The sequence below is a fragment of the Notechis scutatus genome, chromosome 1 (genome assembly GCF_049901735.1).
Source record: "Notechis scutatus isolate UNSWTSFEM ecotype Mainland chromosome 1, rNotScu1.2, whole genome shotgun sequence".
Lineage (NCBI taxonomy): Eukaryota > Metazoa > Chordata > Lepidosauria > Squamata > Elapidae > Notechis > Notechis scutatus.
In genome coordinates, this window is record NC_142009.1 from 193,636,843 (window position 1) to 193,656,998 (window position 20,156).

General features: G+C 36.8%; 1 protein-coding gene across 2 annotated transcripts in view; it reads left to right on the plus strand.

The window, feature by feature from the left end:
- Positions 1-594: 594 nt before the first annotated feature.
- The window catches only part of LOC113416548 (sodium channel protein type 2 subunit alpha-like), an 83,288-nt gene continuing 63,726 nt past the window's right edge, over positions 595-20,156 (plus strand). Inside the window, exons 1-5 of one of the 2 annotated variants that reach the window (XM_026674510.2) lie at positions 595-861; positions 13,756-13,890; positions 14,907-15,224; positions 17,681-17,799; positions 18,793-18,882. In XM_026674510.2, coding sequence (XP_026530295.2) covers positions 14,958-15,224; positions 17,681-17,799; positions 18,793-18,882 — 476 coding nt within the window. In that variant the 5' untranslated portion in view covers positions 595-861; positions 13,756-13,890; positions 14,907-14,957. Of the gene's footprint in view, positions 862-13,755; positions 13,891-14,906; positions 15,225-17,680; positions 17,800-18,792; positions 18,883-20,156 lie in introns of those variants that run through there. The other variant, XM_087949808.1, reaches the window with a different exon arrangement.

Consider the following 20,156-nt stretch of genomic DNA (forward strand, 5'->3'; position numbering starts at 1 on the left):
GAGAGTTATCAGTTATCATCACGTGGCCCAAAATGAATGTCCTTATACGAAACCTTGTTTGGAAAGCAGCCACATGGCATGGGGAAAAACAAAAACAAAACCCCACACAACTAGTAGATCAAATTCTGGAAGAGGCCTTAGAGGAAATAGTAGTGTTATCACACCTGTGAGGCAGTTTTGAAAGAAGTGGCCATCTTCTGAATCAAGCACAACTAATAGCCTAGTCTGGAGGATGAATGGGAGAGGAACCATTGGGCTGAGAGTTTGGGCAGCCACAGAATGTTGCCCGGAGGACAGAAATATTCTGCAGATATTCTGCCGTGTCCCTTGCCACTTTGCCCTGCACTCAGTTTGGCGCTGGGTGTGTGCGTGTGTGTGATGTCTGGGCACCTCTCCTTTCCTTGCCTGGAGGAACACATCTATCAAGCTGTTGATTCAAGAAGAGCCTGTAAAAAAAACTGGGCTTCTCATTTATGCCTTCCCTTGGCCAGTAGATGGAGCTGCCATGTAAGGTGCCGCGTTCCCCCCTCCCCATCTTTTTTCTCTCTCCTCTCCCCCTTTCCCCCTTCTCCCCCTCCTAAACGAGCTGTTTTCTGATATATGTTGGGTACCATAGAGTGAGCCTGAGAACAGGAAGCGGAGGCAGGAGCCACAAGGATTCTGGAAAGGTCTCTGTGTTTTTCTTTTCCTCCAAGAAGGCAGAAATTAAGTGAATATATAGACACCCAGCTAGAAAGAGAGAGAGAGAGAGAGAGAACCTTGTGCCCAGAGACCTGGATCATTACAATAGGAAGCAAGCGTGTTATATGTTCCTGCTTAGATGGATGTTAGGGCTGTGCTTCGTCCTTCCCTTTTCATCAGGTAAGTTGGCAAGCCATTTCCTCGGGCTAAGGTGGGGAATGTTAGCAACCTGAGATCTTCATGGAAAAAAGAGAAGCATCCAGTTTTAGTCTCCGGCTGGGATGTACAGATGCATCCAAAGAGGAACAGGGACAATTTAAAGCCATGTTGGATTATCCAGCTGAAGTGATGCTGTGCTGGTGGGTGGTTTTGTGCTGCTTTTTAAAACTGTTATTATTATTATTATTATTATTATTATTATTATTATTATTATTATTATTATTATTATTATTATTATTATTATTATTATTATTCCTATCTTTCTGACCACCTGCCTCCACCCCTCTTACCTGTTTTAGGCTATAATCTTTTACACCGTGCCCTGAGCCCAACTGAAAGCTTTAGTATTTACCTCTAAGTAAATATACACAAGATTATGCTGCAATAATGGCTTAAAACTGTAAATATTGCATTTTTTTCCCTTCCAACTCCTATGGATTGGATCAATTGGTAAATTTTGACTTTATCTATTCTAAAGCGAGACCAGGAGTATTTTATATTTATATTTTATATTTCCATAAAATATATATATATTATATTTCAAAAGGAGAAATTTTATATTTCCAAAATATATTTATATTTTATATTTCCAAAGGAGGTCATGTTCCTTCTGAAAAGAAAGAAAGAAAATGTGCTTGACATTTTAAAAAAAGGCTTTAGTATAGTTATAAAGCCCTCAAATCAAAGTGCTCCAGGGAAGAAATGCATATAATAGTCTATCTTATTTTCGCAAGACTGCTTTCAGAAAAATACTCTCTTTTCCTTGGATTTTTGATCCTTGCAGTAGTATGCATCAATTCTATAAATATTATTTTTTTCCACATGAAGTAGGTTTTGTGAGGGGAGGAATGTGATAGCTGGAATAGTGATAATGAAAGGAGCCCTACTTTCAACCTTTAATAAGAAGTTTCTGAGGCAAGAGTGAGGCCTGTTAGGAACAGAAGCCATCACAAGGAATTAATTATGCTATATGTTAATTCCCACTAATATATTTCCTTTGAAAATAGTGGTTCATGCTTGTATCTGTGCCCGTGTGCCTGCTAATTAAACAGCATAGCTTTTATTCTATAATTATTGTACTGGTCTGTACAGCTAATAATTCATATTAAATTAACCTATGGATATATTTACATTTGTGGTTTGTCCCATTACTTAGATCATGCTCAGATCTCTCAATAAGATTGTAGTACAGAAATAATGGTTTTTCTTTGGAATAGATTCTATATTGTTACTGCCTTCCTGTGTGGGTAACAGAATTTTTTGGAATAATAACTTAGTTTTAGGTACTACCAAAAAGATGTTAGGACTGGGTGAGATTTCAAGGATAATTGTTTTCTTAATTGTGTTCAATCATGAAAAAAATGATTCCTAATTACTATTAGGACATATGAAAATATAATGTATGTATCTTTGGCTAATATTTCAGTACATTTTGTTTGGTAGAAGTATCACGAGAAACAGCAGCCTGAATTTTCTCTCAATTAATTATTTCTAGCTTGCTAATTAAGGCAACTAGATTGGCCTGAAAATCTGGATGAGCTCTAGATAAAAGCAAAGAGATATAAGAAACTGTAGAAACAAAGAAACTTTGTTGCCTTCCAGTCATCTTATAGATGTTTGCAGTTCAGATCAAGTTATACTACTACATGGTCAATGGTACTTCACCTTTTTCTTCTGAAAAACATGCTTATTGCTACGGACGTCTTCCCAAAATTAAATGTCTATTGGACTAAAAGCAAAAACTGAAATCACCACTGGATGGTAGCAAAGAGATAGAGACAATCTCAGCACTTTTCTGCCACTGAGTCATTTGAAGTTTTGTATCCCATGTCTGATCACCCTAGGATTAAATCTTATTGGAATCAAGGGGACATTGGAACATACTTTCAGGTTATTTCTCCTATTAGTGATATTACTATTTTCTGAAGTCTACCAAACTTAACTGTTCAAAAAAAAAAGCTGTAAAAGAAAACAAGATTTTTTTATTGCTTCAACAATGGCTGGGTAATGCTACAGAGATGTTATTAGTCATTGCCGGAGAAATAAGCCCAGGAAATTAATATCTATTTCTTCTTACTTCAAACTGAAGTCAAATTTGATGCCTCTACTATGAAGTACAGGGTTGAAGATTGTTGCCTATGTATCTTTATAATGTCTGTGCTCTCTTCTATTCCCTTTTTTTTAGCTGAGGGCAACAGTAAGACAATGCCAAAAGTAACATGGATCAGCGATGCAGATTAATTAAACTGTGCCTGCTGTCTATCCTATTTTAAATCTGAGTGAGGATTCTTATTCTCAGATAATTAATGAAGTTAGTAGAAATTATATATAGTAGATATCCAAATGTTCAATTCAAAACATTTTTTTCTAAGCCATAGTTCAAATACAGCATTGTGTGTTATTCAGTCCACATGGAAATTCTGGATTTTAACTCCTTTTATCCTGGCTAACCACAAAACCCTCATGTAATCTGCCTGCTCTGGGCTTGGTAGCTAATATAGGGCAAAGGGAAGTTGTGCACTATACTGGAATGGAGTTGTCCACTGGTTTGGGCCACTATTGTGTTATCTGACAGGTATCAAGAATTTTGTAATAAGATGAATTTTATAGAATAAAAAGAGAATTTCGTGGAACTACAACATCTCCCTGTTGTACACAATACCCCCCCCCAGTGTTTGCTTTTAAACATAAGTTTAGTATTTTTCTGAAAGAGCGTGAAGCTCATGTTTCAAAATATCTTCCCTAACAGAAGTTAAGTTGGTGGGACTGAATTCTGAGTTCTTCTTCTACTGCCCTGCATAGCCCCTGTCTGTCTTAGTCAGACAATCTCTCTTTCAATGCCAGACCCCACAAACCAGATTTGCTCACAGACCCAGTGAGTATGGAAGGAGTGTCCATTTGAAAGAGCCAGACTCTCTCTGCCCAAGATAGAAAGACCCAGAAGGACATTGCCCAGGGATCTGAATGTACCAAGATGAGGAAACACCTCTGCCTTAATGTGGGGACAATTAACAATGATATAACACCACTTCAAAATACAGCTAACATACGCTCACATTGGCTGGGGATCACATAAAATCAACATTAAAAAAGACATAGCATAAAGAAGGTTGTTTGGCATGTTGTACTGCTGTTAAATAATGCTTTGGGGGTTGCATCTCAGGGTTACTGTAGTATAATTACTTACTATACTATATTTTGTATAATGTAAGCTTTGGACAACAAGAAGGAGATTCATTAGGCCAGGAAGATTCCTTTAGAAGTGAAAACCATGGGACCAAGGCAGGAGAAAAAAGGCAAATTACCAATAGCAAATTATCATTATATTGTGAACGTGCGTATATGAATAGTATAATGTTCACCTAAATATCAAACATAATTTTATCACATATTTTCATCCATTTTGAAATCCAGGAAAAAGAAATATAATTTATTTTATAGTAGGTTCAACATCTTCAGACTGTGTTTCAGTTGAATAGGCTATTTGCTTTGGAGAAAAATGGGAAATATTTATTTGTACTTCCTATGTTTGCCATTCAGGCCATGTAATCTTTTCGAAAGTCTAGCAATACATTAATTAAAAAATATTGAAAATATTAAAATTGTATCTCCAAATAAAACACCAACCAGCAAAATTTAATTAGGGAAGAAGCAAAATTGGAAGCAGACTTTGGCAAGAGGATTAAAGATGATGTATGCCTTGTGTTGAATTGACATAAGTGGTGACACTTTGCAAGAAATGAGGAAATGGCTTGACTCATTTCCAGGCTATCCCTTCTCATCCTTAAATGACAGATTCAAAGGCAATAGGCCTCATCCACCCACCCACTGCACAGAAGGTAGTGGATTGCAAGATCCCATCACTTGTTTCAAAGTCGGGGAAAATCAATATTTTCTCCTACATATGCATGCTGGTGTAACCTCAGGTCTGTCAATGGAGAAGCAAACTTTCAGACATACAAAATACTATAAAATGGTAAGAATCCCTCAGTTGTTTTTTTTACCTAGTGAAGGTTTCCTACCTTTGCTCTAGGAATAACTTATTGAGTTTAATGTAACTTATTCCCAAGTATGGTAGATGCCTAGCAGGATTGAGTACTCTTGGAAAATGATTCAGAAAATGGGATGGCCAGTGAAACACAGCAGCATTCTCTTATGTGTGGAAATATTTCATTTGAGTTTTGAAGCATGAATCTTGCATAGGATTGTACTCCTTTATAAGGCCTTGGTAAGATCACACTTGGGATATTGCATCCAGTTTTGGTCACCACGATAAATTTGGTGCACCAAGACAAATTCCTTGTGTGTCTAATCACACTTGGCCAATAAAGAATTCTACATAAAAAAGATGTTGAGACTCTGAAAAGAGTGCAGAGAAGAGCAACCAAGATGAGTAGGGCCGGGGTTAGAGGCTGAAACATATGAAGAACAGTTGTAGGAATTGGGTAAGTCTAGTCTAGTAAAAAGAATGACTAGGGGTGATACGATAGCAGTGTTCTAATATTTGAGGGGCTGCCACAAAGAAGAGGGAATCAACTTATTTTCCAAAGCACCAGAAGGCAAAACAAGAACCTATGGATGGAAACTACTCAAGGAGAGAAGCAACCCAGAACTAAGGAGTTTCCTGATAGGGAGAAGAATCAGCCAGTAGAAAAGCTTGCTTTCAGAAATTATGGGTGCTTCATCACTGGAGGTCTTTAGGAAAAAACTAGACAGCTACTTGTCTGAAATGTTATAGGGCTTCCTGCTTGAGCAGGGGATTGGACTAAAAGACCCCCTTCCAACTCTGATGATCCTCTATGTGCTATGAATGCAGTTGCCTTTATTTTGGCTGCTGTGTCACCCTGCCCTGTTTCCTTAGCTGTCAATTTACTCTTCAATCATTGCAACTATTATATAAATATACAATTTGTCTTTTACTTAAGCATTAGCTGCTAGAAATGGCAGAATATAGTATGGAGGTAGGTGAAGTTTGGAGCCCTATGGAAAATTCTATTTGAATAAATCCCATACGGAAATAAGGCCCGCTTAGGTTCCAGTAAGCAAATACAAGAATGAAGTAATCAACTCTTTGACTCCCTTCCATGTACAATAAGTGTACTTGTTAACGCCTGAGCTTCAGTATTCAAATTATTTTCTTTCTGTCCAAATATTGATTGATCATAATGAGGGCAGAAAATGGATCCAATATTTCAGAACATTCTAAAATCTTATGTGTTTGCTATAGTTTCCTGGAATTAGGAAGAGGAAAGCTAAGAGACAGGAAATTTCTTATTTGGAATATATATCTCAACTTTTCTTTGCATATGAAAAGAGATTTCAGCAACAATCTGAGGTGCTTGAAACTGCATAGATGAGAGGCCTTTATCTATTTATATTTAATATCCCCCAAATTCTTCCTTTAATGGAAACTCACTGACATCTCAACCTGGAAGGTTAAAAAGTTAATATACTAATCTTTTGGAACTCTTAATTTAGCTCTTAGAATCTAAGTAAATATATTTGATCAATATGCTATTGCTGACACTTTATACCTTCTTAATGTTATTTCATTCTGTTTTTAATATCCTAAGAATCAAATATAACATTATTTTTACATGTTTTTAAATTAAAATTTATATTATTTATATAATTTTATATCATTTGGATCAGTTTACACTATGTAGCTGGTTACTGTAATAATTTGCAGTAAAACTGTAATTTAATGTGTAGACTCTCAGTTGAATGATTTGAGTTAAATGTCTGTTAAATGTGGGTCTGAATGAAAACATGATTATATTTGAAGTTTATGAGCCAAAGTCTTATAAACCAAGGGTTTACTGTATATCAGTATTTAACTGTTTCTTACGTTAATCAAATATCTGCACTTGATTGCAGCAAAGGGTCCAAAATCCTTGGAGTTGCAGAAGTTCAAATCATTAAGATTTCTCCTTGCCCTGTCAGATTGCCTACATTTAGGTTTTCCTAGCACATGGTATACTATGGAGAGATGATCTAGAAAAGAGATATGCAGGATCTGTTATCTAGGCAAATTGTACTAAAACATTTTTTCTGAAGTCCAGAAAAAAACATTCAGAAGTGACTTAGGAAGATACTTCCCCAATTCACTAAACTATAAGAAGGAAGAGGAGGTATTGAACAGTCAGATTTCCAAGATAACTGCTCATGAGAGCCATAAATAAAAATAAATAAAAGTAGTTCTGGCTTTCCTGTGGAGTTGATTTCCTGGTCAGGTTTACTCAGTGGGCTGACTAATAGATACAAAAGTGAGCAATTGTAATAGGGTTGGATTTTTAAAATGACTTTATGACCCCAGCATTGTGTGAATGGGTCCCCTCTTGTGTTGACTGGCACTTCCTCCAGCTGACAATAGGGAAGCCCTGCAGTTGATTGCTTGCCAGTACAATGGCCTTTGCCCCCTGCCTCATCCTTGCTTCCCCATTCAACAAAAGCCAGTTTGCCCATGAAAAGCTTTGATTCCTGGTGTAAGGATGCCATGATGCTCCAGAAGCACTGCATTTGTAGTCACAGGATGGGGATTGGCCTATTTTCCTGCCAGCAGAGAACCAGCCGGCCCAAAGCACTGTTAAACTTTAGCATCTCAAACTGCCAAATGGAAGTTTCCTGTCGATTGCTGTAGCAGGAGAATGGCATGGGAACTCTGGGGCAAGGTAGGAATAAAACCAACCTCCATATATGGAAAGAGTTCTTGATGTGAAACTGGCCGGTGCTACCATAAAACTTTTGAATATATTCATCAATGGACAAATGGACAAATTTCACAGCATGAAATGAACTGGATAAATAAAGTTGGGACCAGAACTTTCATTGCTAAGTGATGCACCCATTAAGTCAATTAATCATGCCTAATTCTCTACCTTTTTTTTTTTTTTTGCTATGGTTGTTAAACAAATTTGTTTTTCCTCATGTTGTGGCCTTCCAGTATGTATGTAGGGTATATTTTACAAAAATAGAGTGGGGATAGGAAGTAACGGAGATTATATATTATATAATCGCCAGTGATGGAGCCCCCACAACTTCTGAAGGCAAGCAAAGTGAGGGGGTGTTCCGACCTAGGCTTCACAAAATCATGAAGCAGACTCCTTGACCTGACAAAACCCATTTTTATTAGGCTAACGTGAATTCCTATCATTCACATCCAGCAAAGTCCTGGCAAACAGTCTTTCAAGGGTGAATTACAACCACAGACCTTATCAGGCTTGGAGAGTTCCCAGGCGAATAGCTTCCAAGCGCAACACTGTACAAGAAAAAACTTGGCAAGGAGTCTCTGAGAGTCACAAACAAATCTTCACACTAATGAAATGAACCAATTGTCTCCTGCAAACACCACTCCCCCTTCGCTCCTCTTTATTCCCTATGGGAGGGGCCATTCACCGTCCACCTGTGCCTTTACTCTGGAGTCAACACTTGTTCTTTAATTGTTCCCTTCTCCTGGCAGCTCTGAGCATGCACACATTGGAAACAGGCTCCAGCTGTTCTTCTGCCCCACTGATCTCCGACTCTGAAGGCAGCTGGTAACTGTTGGATGGCCCTGGCCCCATCTCTGCTTCTGATGCAGAGCACTCATCAGAGCCTTCCCCAGACTCCAGGACTGGCCCATGTTCCTCCTCAACCTCCTCACTATCCAAATCTGTGTGCATGCTCATACATCGCACACACACATGCACACACAAGATGCTTCAATATTGTAGGATATATTTTACAAAAATAGGGGGTGGGGATAGGAAGTAACAGAGATTATTTTTCTAGTTGACATGTAATTAATAAAATATTCTTTGAGGAAATACTTCCTGGCAGGTTATATGATATAGGCAAGCTTCTTATGCATTTGAGGCTGATGAAGCCATTTTGTAAAGGGACTATAAGCTGCTCTGGAACCCTTTGGCCAAAGAGCAAGGTTAAAAACAAACATCAACATGAAAATTAGGAAATTCTTATCCAGAAACAACTACAATTGATAAAATAAACTTTTTATCTCCCAGACCCTTCTCTCTCCATTGGCAAAGATGAATTCAATTTCACGCATATGCTCAAACTACTTGAAACCTGTAGTATTATATGTACAATGTCCTAATATGTCTTCTGAGTTTTACTGTATTTTATATAAGCTGCAACGAACTTCCACAGAGAGATGGGAGCGAACAACATAAGGTAACTCTTGCCAGAACACCATTCTGTTTACTGAAAGCATGAGGGCCAAGTAAAAATATTGGAAAATATATTAGAAAATTAAAAGCATAATAAAAATATTAAGATTCTTTATCCAGTTAAACAGTTGGATTTTGCACTTATATTCCTGTATAATCTATTAGTTACTTGATAAAAAAAAAATCTGGTAAGTTGTTAAACTCAAACACAATCCTAGTACAGGGTCAACCCACAACTGCAAATCAGATGTGATTGTGGCTTGAAGTAGCCGTTTCAGGCACTGTGGTCTGGTTAACATTGCTGGATGCTTTCTTTTTTCCCTGTTTTCAGCTATTACTAGAAATATTATTGGTACTGATTTTATTACAGTCACTAATACATATGCTAAGAGACATAGAAATACCCAAATGTCCACACCGAGAGATCATGAATTGAGTTCCTCTCTTTTCTCCAAAACCAGGATATCTATGTTTATATTTTATTTATCTAATTCATATTGTGTGTGTGTGTGTGTGTGTGTGTGTGTGTGTGTTTACTAGGCTTAAGTGCTGCTTCAACTATATCAGACTAAGCAGCTGACAGACCTACGAAACACAAGTAAGTTTAAAAAGTAAACATAACAACATGAAGATAAAAGCATAATAAATAACATCCCCACAGTTAAGGAACAGCCATTATATAATACGTCTACAGGAGTAGTATTCAGGGGACCAGAGGTGTTTTTGTATTAACAAAACAAACTTTCAGCCTTGAGACTGTTAACACATTAAAGGCATTATTATTAGTTAGGTTTCTTTCCGATCAGCAGTGATCCTGAGTTATGTGGCTTTCTTTAGAAGATCTAATAATTAACAGGTTTCCATTTTAGTCTTTTTTTTATTGGCAGCATCTGATTTGTATGAATTACATTATCAAGGTGCTGAAACAATTGTTCAGATATACAGAGGTCCTCATGCTAATTTATTTCATCATTATAATGCTATACTTTTCAAAGGCCCACTGAGAGCATTTATTTGCCTGAAGAGCAAGATAAAAGTCATCTTCTTCTTTTAATGAGCCCATAATCCCTTGCCAGGTGGGGTCTGGGCAACGGAATGGAGCTAGCAGAATGTTTAATGGCCGGATGCTTTTCCTGTCGCCAGTGCGGAGCTTTGTTCAGCAGATATATTCTCATTGTGCCCAGAGAGAGAAATATCTGCCTCTTCCTAGGATCAAGCAACTCACAGCCTCCTGATTGTGAGGCGAGAGCTTCACCTCTAGGCCACCACACCACTCCAAGAGCAAGATAAAAGTCTTATATACAAATAATCAAAACATTGTATGAGAAACTGACTTACCTGGGTGTGCAGATTATTATCTCGATTGAATGTTAAAATACTGTACATCCATACTGTTTGCCAATAGACAAAGTGTTAATATTGAAAATAGGAGTAAGCGATATCTAGAAAGGGAGGATCGTAAGAGGAGAATGATAAAATGTTTCTCATGTACTTCTCAGATTTATTCAAGTTATTTAAAAGAACAGGGTCTTGAAGAATTATGGACAACTAGACTTCAGGTCCATAGATATATGGCATTGATTGATACCTTAGCTATGGAATGGATGCCTTATGAGTCCAATGGAAAGTAAAACTACTCAACTTGGATTTTTTTGTAATTGCTTTATTTCTTTAGTCCTTTCAAGTTGGTGATGACTATGGGCAAGTCACTACAGTTCTTGACAAGATTTTCACAAATAGTTTGCCATTGCCTTCTTCCTATAGTTAGAAAGAGTTATGCAGATAGGCTCAAGGCAGTGGTGGAATTCAAATAATTTAACAACCGGTTCTCTGCCCTAATGATTTCTTCCAACAAGCAGTTCACCAAACTGCTCAGAAAGTTAACAACTGTTGCGAACTGGCTGAATCCCACCACTGGCTCAAGGTCCCTTAGATGGTTTTGGGCCTAAAGTAGGATTAGAATTTATAGACAAAATTCATTGCCTTCCAGCTTTTAGCCTACTAACCACTCCACCAAACCGGTTCTGTAATTGATTATATTGTTATAGATTTTCTCTGGGTCAGGTTAACACTGGTGTTCCTGTTTCTTTTCCTCATGCCATTCTCAACATGCCTTTGAATATAAATAGATTTCATCTTCTGCAGTGCAGATGTGGATCACAGGCACAAATTATTGTAGCTTCTTTTTAGTTCAGGCAGGAAAAAAGAAATTGCACATTGCTTATCTAAGGTGATTGAAGGAGTTCAAATGGATGTCATTATTGCCATTCTTTTAACTGGGCACATTGCTTTTTAAGTAAGCGCACATAGCTTGCATTAGAAAGCAAGTTAGCATTTGAAGAAATATAGGCTTCAAAATCTTAGCTGGATGTGCACCTAACAGGAAAAAAAAAATCCAGTGGTTTTGTTTTCCCAATCCCAAACAATATTAATATATAACTTAAGATTGAATTGCAACCAGAGATGTTTATACAATCATCAAGCTATTTTTCCACCAGCTTTTTTTGAGAAAGTAAAAAAAGAAAGCTTTTATTAAACGTTTTGCTATATGTAATATTTCTTCATCCAAGGATGATGAACAGCAATTCATTTCTCAGTATAAACAACGGCAAGTTCCAGTTGAGATTTAGCTGCATTTTAAATTAACCTGTGGAATGATTCTCAACCACACTCACTGGAAGGAAGGCAGCATAGGTTAATACCATTAATATAGCTTTTCTAAATTTAGTACCTTCAAGTTGTGTTCAGCCTCAGCTTCTGTAAGTCCAAGACAGTAGTGCTGGAGAATACTTACAGAATAAATTGTTTCAAGTCCTGAACGACTTTAAGGAACTTGAGGGAAAGGAACATGCAGAAAGCAAAGTAGCCAACTATTATTTTGCACCTGGACTCCTTTGTATCATAAAATGTTATAGTGTTCTAGTCACACTTTAGCTATTATGAAAGCCTGCTGGTGACCTTGTCAGTCACTCTCAGTCTAACCTACCTCACAGGGCTGTTGTTATGGAGAAAATAGGAGGTGTTGAATTATTTGTAAAACAATAAAGGCAGGACATAAACACATAAATGCAGTAAATTGTGTTTGAACACTAGAACTTGAAATACAGAAACTATTTTCCCCAGCCCCTTTCTAGAGAGGGCTTGCTTTGTTTTGTTATAATAGAGGTCTATAGTTCCAATAGATCAATAATTATGCTTTTCATGTACTAAGTAAAATTCTCTCCTTCCCAAATAGAACAGTCTTTGTTCAAGAACAGGAAAAATAATACCGTGTTTCTCATATAATAAGACCGGGTCTTATTTTTTTTTGAGCCCCGAAAAAATGGCTAGGCTGTCTTTTCGGGGGTGACTTAATTCCCCCTCTTGCATCTTTGGGCGGGCGGGCAGCGACGGCTTGGATGTTGACCTCGGCGTTGGTGGGGCACTTCGTATCGGGGTCAACGCAGGCAGCACCATATCCGGGTGTGCAACAAAAGTACTTCCTAACGGCAAGCCCCCCCACCATTCCCCACCCATTTTGCATGTTTTAATATAGGCCTTAATTTGGGGGGGAGGGGCTTAATTTCATTTCATGCCTATAAAACATGCTGGGACTTCCTATTGGGGGAGGCCGTATTGTTGGAGAAACAGGGTAAAAACAAGGCTGAAAAGAAGTGAAATCACATCTATAGATAAATTAAATATTGGTGTTTTTGGTGCAAAGATGAGTACTGTTATTTAAATGGAATACTGGGACAGTAGTATTGTTAAAGGTGATTTTTCTTTGAAAGTTTTCTCCGTCTTAAATATAATGCATCTCTGAATATTGATTATGAGAATAGATGTTCTTTAAGGTTTTGTACCTACATGTTCTAATTTGCTATAAAATTACGGCACTATTTATAGCATGAGGCACTTCACAGAATGGTGATGGTAAATCTGAAAGTCTCGGAAGGAGGTAAGATTTTCTAGCTGTTTTTTTTTTTTTTTTTTAATGCTGGGAGAAAATTATTTGAATTGCTCAGCATTTAGGGAACAACAAGCAGACAGGAAATTCTATAAAATAAAACCAGACTATGAAAGCTGTAAAAAATGTTGGAACATAGAGTGAAAAAGAAAGGAGGTTAATATTAACAGGAACAATAAGTTTGGAAAGTTCAAAGTTTACATATTGATTTCAAATAATTATTTGACCGCAAATCATTATTTATGTCAGATTTTTCAAAACTGCTGTTTGAGGTTTCTTATTAAAATGTCTAAATAGCTGGTATTTGCTGAGGATTTCTTCCTTCCCCATCTTTCCATATATAGTAGGAATCCCTTCCCTTCCCTATACCAGCTTTCAACAAATTACCACATTACATTTTTCAATTTTTAAATCTTCAACCAAAAAAGATAGGTGAAACATAACTGATGGTATTCTAATCTTTAAAAGATTAGAAAAATGAATAATTGTTAATTTTCCTCTGAATCAAATGCTGTTCAAAATAGCAGCCCCATAACTAAGGATCAAAGAGCAAGCTAAAAGGAAAACGACCCACAAATACCTTTTTATGTATTCTTTTTTGCCTCTCCTCTTCGACAGTCTATGTATCTCCGTCATTATTATGTTTTTTGCTCTTTTTCTTTCTCTTTTTTGTTATTAATTGAAAATCAATTTACAAAAAAAAAAAAAGAATCCGCTGACAGGGAAATTGTTCTATTTCAGCCACTGTTAAGGATGGGACTTCATGAATTTATTTTGCCTCTGGAAGAAAGAAAGATGTTGTAGTTCAGAGCTGCTGCATATTCTACCCTAAGAATTTACATGAAATCCTGTGGCACAGTTTCAGAAATCAAAAAGGTAGAAAATATTTTTTTTTTCTCTGTTTCATTTTTGTCTTGGCAATTGTTCCAAACTTCCCCATTCTCATATCCACATAAGCCATTTAGCACTAGTTGGATTTCTTGTTCCCCTTCCCTAATTCTCATATCCACATAAGCCATTTAGCACTAGTTGGATTTCTTGTTCCCCTTTCAGCTAATTGGTTTTTCCCATTGTTATGGTTCCAAGCCCTTTCCCCCCACCCCGACATCCTTATCACAGATTCAGGGTGTTTGATTTCTTCTGGCCATGCTGTTTCTAAAATACTCCATAAGAGTGGTTGGAAGAAGAAAGATCAAGGACTAATACTTAGTCATAATTCTATATTGCCCTGGCATCAGTCAATAAGACTCAAGCCATCAGCCCTTAGAATGGGGAAATGTTCATGGCTGGAAGATTGTTTCATGAAGTAATGATTTCTTATCCTTTGCAATCTTTTCAGAAAGCTAAATAGCAGCTAGCGTGATACACACTCAGAAATTTAAGATGCTGCTTGGCTTTTGACAACCCTGTGGGACTTGTTCATTGATACAGGTAACCCTGGAGAGTATGTGTTCCAGAAGGCTCTAGAAAGGAATTTGATCTTCTCCCAAGGCAGAGTCACTCTTAGGCAACTTCTTCTCTCCCAACATTATTTTAGGGGTAATGACTACTGTAAGTCATAAAGCTCAGTCCATAGGGTGAAGACACACATGCAACTGTCATCCATCCATCCACCCACCCATCCATCCATCCATCCACCCACCCATCTATGTGCCTCAACAGGTAACAGCATATGGCTGATCTGGTCTTGGCTGAGAAGCTAAGCAGAGGCAGGTCTGATTAATAGTGGCACTGGGACGAAAAATCCAAAAGGGATTGTGTGTATATGGGTGCAGGTATCTGTGTTTGATTATTTATATATCTTACACATGTGTGTTATATTAACACTGTCTATTTTTCTAATCATTTTTTAAATTTCACCTTGGGTTTTTTTTTGTTGTTTTTTTTTGCAGGTCATTCTTATGCAATAAGCTAAAAGTAATTTCAATGTGCAGGATGAAAAAATGGCACAGACACTGCTGGTACCACCAGGACCTGACAGTTTCCGCTTTTTTACTAGAGAATCTCTTGCAGCTATTGAAAAACGGTGCACAGAAGAGAAAGCGAAAAGGCCCAAACAAGAGCATACGGATAATGATGATGAGAGTGGACCGAAACCAAATAGTGACTTGGAAGCAGGAAAAACACTTCCCTTTATATATGGTGATATTCCTCCTGGAATGGTGTCTGAACCATTGGAGGACCTGGACCCTTACTATAGCAATAAAAAAGTGAGTTTTAATTAAGTTTGGCTGGATTTTTATTAATATTTGCTGGACTTTGCAAAGGTTTTGTGAATGCTTGATGTTCTCAGTGTGTATTAACTTAAGCTTGTCTTCCTCAGTTAGCACTCAGGGAAAAATGTGAAAAACATTTGCAGCATGGCTTCATGGGCTTCCTGTTTTATATTAATGCAGAACTAGCCCTAGGGCTGGAAAAATGAAAAGAGAGATCTTGATTAAAAACCACTACAAAAATGAGTTAAATAAATATAAACAACAACTATAAAAAATTAAAGCAAAGTACAATTATCTAAGTAGAAGTTAATGGTTGGGGGGGGGGAAAGAAAGTAATATAAAATAGGACATTTTTTATATGGAGGTAGTCCTTGACTTACAACAGATCACTTAGTGACAATTTGAAGTTACAACAGCGTTGAAAAAAGTGACTTATGACCGTTTTTCACACTTATGACCATTGTAACATCTCCATGGTCATGTGATTTACATTCGGATGCTTGACAACTGACTCACATTTATGACGGTTGTAGTGTCCCGGGGTCATGTGATCCCCTTTTGTGACTTTCTGACAAGCAATGTCAATGGGGAAGCCAGATTCACTTAACAACTGTGTTACTAATTTAACAACTGCATTGATTCACTTAACAAATGTGGTAAGAAAAGTTGTAAGATGAAGCAAAACTCACTTAACAAATGTCCCACTTAGCAACATAAATTTTGGGCTCAATTGCAGTTGTGAGGACTACCTATAACACATATATATTTAATTACACTATATCATCTTGCACATCTGTTCTTGATCTACTTTTACATGGTATCTTTTACAATAATAAAATCTTTTCTGTTTTGAAAACAAAAGGAAAGGGCAATAGATTATAGCTAAAAATACAGAATCAGTATAATAAAACTCATTGACTTTAACTGGGACCCATAGAGTGAACAGACCTGTCCTTAGAAGATTGCTGTTGCCACTGATAAAACTGAATGTCTCTAATTCTCATTGCCAGAAGTCAGATCCTAGAGAGAGGCAGCATCTGAAAGAAAGAGATGAAGAGAAAAGCTAGAGAAAGGGAAGGAAACTTGAAAGAGAAGAGACAGAGATTTCAAACATGAGACTAAACCAGATCTGTGAGATCTTGGTAGTCTCTGAGTTTGGTTGTTTCCTTGCAGAAGTTTCATTACCCAACTAGGTAACTTCATCAGTGTTAGTTGGGAGTGGGTTTGCTCCCCGTTTACATACAAGTGGTTTGCCCTAAACTAGATCTGTTTTGTTTGTAATTGTTAAACACATGTCTATCCCTTAACATATAGTAGTCTAGGAGTTGTTGAACAGTGCAAAGAGAAGGTTCTATGGTAAAGTTGTTGCAACAACAAGTGAGGGAGTAATCAAGGTATTTTGAAGGACAAAACTAGTCAGAATAAATGCAGTCTCAATAAGTTCCTGGCAGCAGGTGAAGGTTGCCCACTACAAAGTTCACAAGGTCATCAGAGTTGCTGTTCCTCCAGCCAGGGGAGGAGCAGTCCATGGTAGGCATGAAATACACCATAATACAGTAGACATTTAGCTGTTTGGTCCAAGATGGAGTGCCCTTAGTATTAAAGTTAATACTAAGAAATATCATTACCTGGCAGATATTCCTCAGCTGAGAGAGTACATTACTTCTCAGCTGTAGAGTCTACTACTCTGCAGAAATCCCAGTGACTCAGCCTCCTCCCACAATGATAGCCATTCTGAGTCAGCCTCTGGTAGTTGGTGGGATATGACATTTGAATGGACATTATTATATCACCCTAGCCTATTTTTCATACAGAGATACAATTATGTGTCACTTTACAAGTTTGTAGTTGCGAGTTACAAACCACGCAGTTTTCCTTGTATGTTGCACCATGTTTCAGGTCAAACTTCTCCAATCTGCTGCTCTCCAGATCTGTAACGACCAGAATTTCTAGTCAGCATCTGTACAATGATGCATTGGGCAAGTCTTTTCTAGTTCATAGATTTTCTTGCTCATACACAGTAATAAAAAAAGAGATTATTTACTGAATATGAGAATATTTACCTCATGCTTCTGAATTCATTGAAGTGTGGTATTATTACGCTGATGAAAAAAGTATGACTTTATTTGATTCTGGTAATTTTTATTGATGTGTTAAAATTTTGTATGTTGTCCTATAAGTATAAACAATTTGTTTTTCAATGTAACAAAATGTGGTACACTCAAATGGACAATAAAGTTAGCAGTGATAGTATTTGTAGGTATTGTAATAACAAGAACAACAAAACCCAATACCTTTAATTTACCTTATTTGAATCTGGGTGCTGAATATAAAGTGCTACATTTTCTTCAAAGGTCAATACAGTATCAAGATTTAGGAAGGGTACCATTTATATAATCTTCTTCATAAGAATATTCTAATTGAGCCATTCTTTGTTTTTTTTTCCCCAGACCTTCATTGTGTTGAATAGAGGGAAGGCAATTTTCCGATTCAGTGCCACATCTGCCTTGTACATTTTAACCCCTTTCAATCCTCTCAGAAAAATTGCTATTAAAATTTTGGTACATTCATATCCTTTTCAAGCTGAATGTCACAAATGAAAGTTTAATTGTTTTTCCAATATTATTTTGAAAAATAATTACTATCTGTACCCCTACGGTCAGAAAGAAATGTCTTTTGATGATAAAGGCATGTTTTGAACAGTAGTTTAGAATAAACTGGGTTAAAGCTCCTGGTCAAATATTTTCTCTCTCTCAGGATATCTAGATTACAAATCAAAATGTTTGGCATTACTTAAATGCTTAATAGTAGTAGTTTTCCATTAATCTAATGCATTCTACATTTGTTCATGCCATTAAAAGGAAAGAATACTGTTGGAATAATTATATATCTCAGGAGACATGAAATGTGTCATCTGAATCAGATGGCATAAGGAACATAACATGGTCACAAAAGGGAACTTGGAGTGGGGTGGGGAGATGAAGAAGGATGAATGTTTTAAGGGGAATTGGGTGTGTGTGGAATCAGTATTTGAATTCTTCTTGTTAATGGGTATCTATTATTTTGGCTGTGTAAAGAATAATTAGTTATGGGAATAACTTTTATTCAGAAAGTTAAATAAAGTAATGAAGTTGTAATTAACTCATTATGACTTTATGGCCTCAGCAATTTGATGCTAAATTGACATCATTTAGAATGTAGTAGAGACATTAATGCTTGGCGAATAAAATATCACAAATGCTACTGAGATATCAGTGCAACAAATATATGGCTGGTTCATATAATCCAACTCTCAAGTATAAAGAAAATGCTCAGTTATGGGCAGCAGATTGTGCTTGCTATTATTGGCTGATATGTAGCCTCATGATCTGTGGCAACCTGCCTATGATAGTTCTCTTAATACAAAGCATGATCTTTCAATGTGTCATGTTTTCATCTATTTTTGCTGTGTTATTGTGGGATTCACTTTGTTTCAGAGAAAATAAGGATGGCTCTGTCATTAGGCTTGTTCGGCGACATGACAAATAATAAAAGGCCCAACATTCCTTAACTTGGGTTTTACATTATTCAGCATGCTTATTATGTGCACTATTTTGACCAACTGTGTATTTATGACCATGAGTAATCCTCCAGACTGGACAAAGAATGTAGAGTAAGTCAAACTCTTTTAAAACCTATATAAGCTATCTTTGTCTTTATGTACTTTCAATTGCAGGTTTTAATGAGCAGCCTCAGTTGCTGAATTGTGTTTCCTTCTGCTCCTTTATTCTAAATTGGTTTGTAAATGAAGTTATTGCAATAGCACTTAGACTTTTTAAATCTAATTTTATATTTATATTTAAATATATTTATATTTAATTATGATCAGATTATAAATAAAATGATAAAAGTGTGACTTTGGATTTATACTCCAAATGGCAGGTTTGGCTTTCCTCAAAAAAACATACATCTAGGTACTGAGTAGATTGAAGGTAAGCTTACACACTCATAGACAGAATGACCTTCAGACAATTAAAAACCAGACTAAGGGTCTACAAAGCAGAACAAAATCAGGGAACGGATGCCTTTAATTCCAGTTACAGTTGCAGTGCTTCCCAATATAAACATTTGCTCTTACTTTGGAGTAAAAATAAATAAATACAGCAAATAGATTTACTGTCCCTGGTGCCTATCCAACAAAACAGCTTTAAAAAGAAGAAGCTATTTCCATAGGGCTTGGGATTGCAAATTATTTTTAAGAGACCATGAATGGCATCAATCCTAGTTAGATCCTCAGACCAGTATTAGTTTCCAAAAACCTGCACCTTTTATTATTAAAGTTGCTGATGTCATGATAGTGATAACCTCCTTCCCTTAAAGCTTGACTGCATTTGCATTTCTTTTTTCTCAATCTTCCTTTCCTTTGGACATCCTCCCTTTTGTAGTAGTTAACCATTCATTTTTGTTCAGGGCCACATCATTTATACTGTTTCTTCGGGCTGTTCAAATAATGCCTTGATGCTCATCGTGGCCCATCTTTTTTAAAAGCTGCGTCTTTTTTTGTGTTCACAATCCCTGCATATTCAGAAGAATGTATGCATTGCTGCAACATATTCAAAAACAGCTTAAGGAGAGAAGAGGAAAGGAGGTTGTAGAATCAGAGTGGGTGGGTGGGGGAAACCCAAATTAATAACAATGGATCTTGTAGCAAAGGTCTGCAAAATGGCCGTATACTTTCTTCAGAACTTTGGCCAACTTGCTACAATATACTCTTTAAAAAAAAAAAAAAAAAAAAACATCCTTCATTTCAGCCTCCTTTTTGTAGTCTCCTGAAAGTACCACAATCAAACATTCACTGTTTTAAAGTTCATTATTTCTTTCCACCCCTGAAACAGAAACCAAAGCAACACTGTACCAAATCCCTTGCTTCTGGAAAGTTCCAGAGCT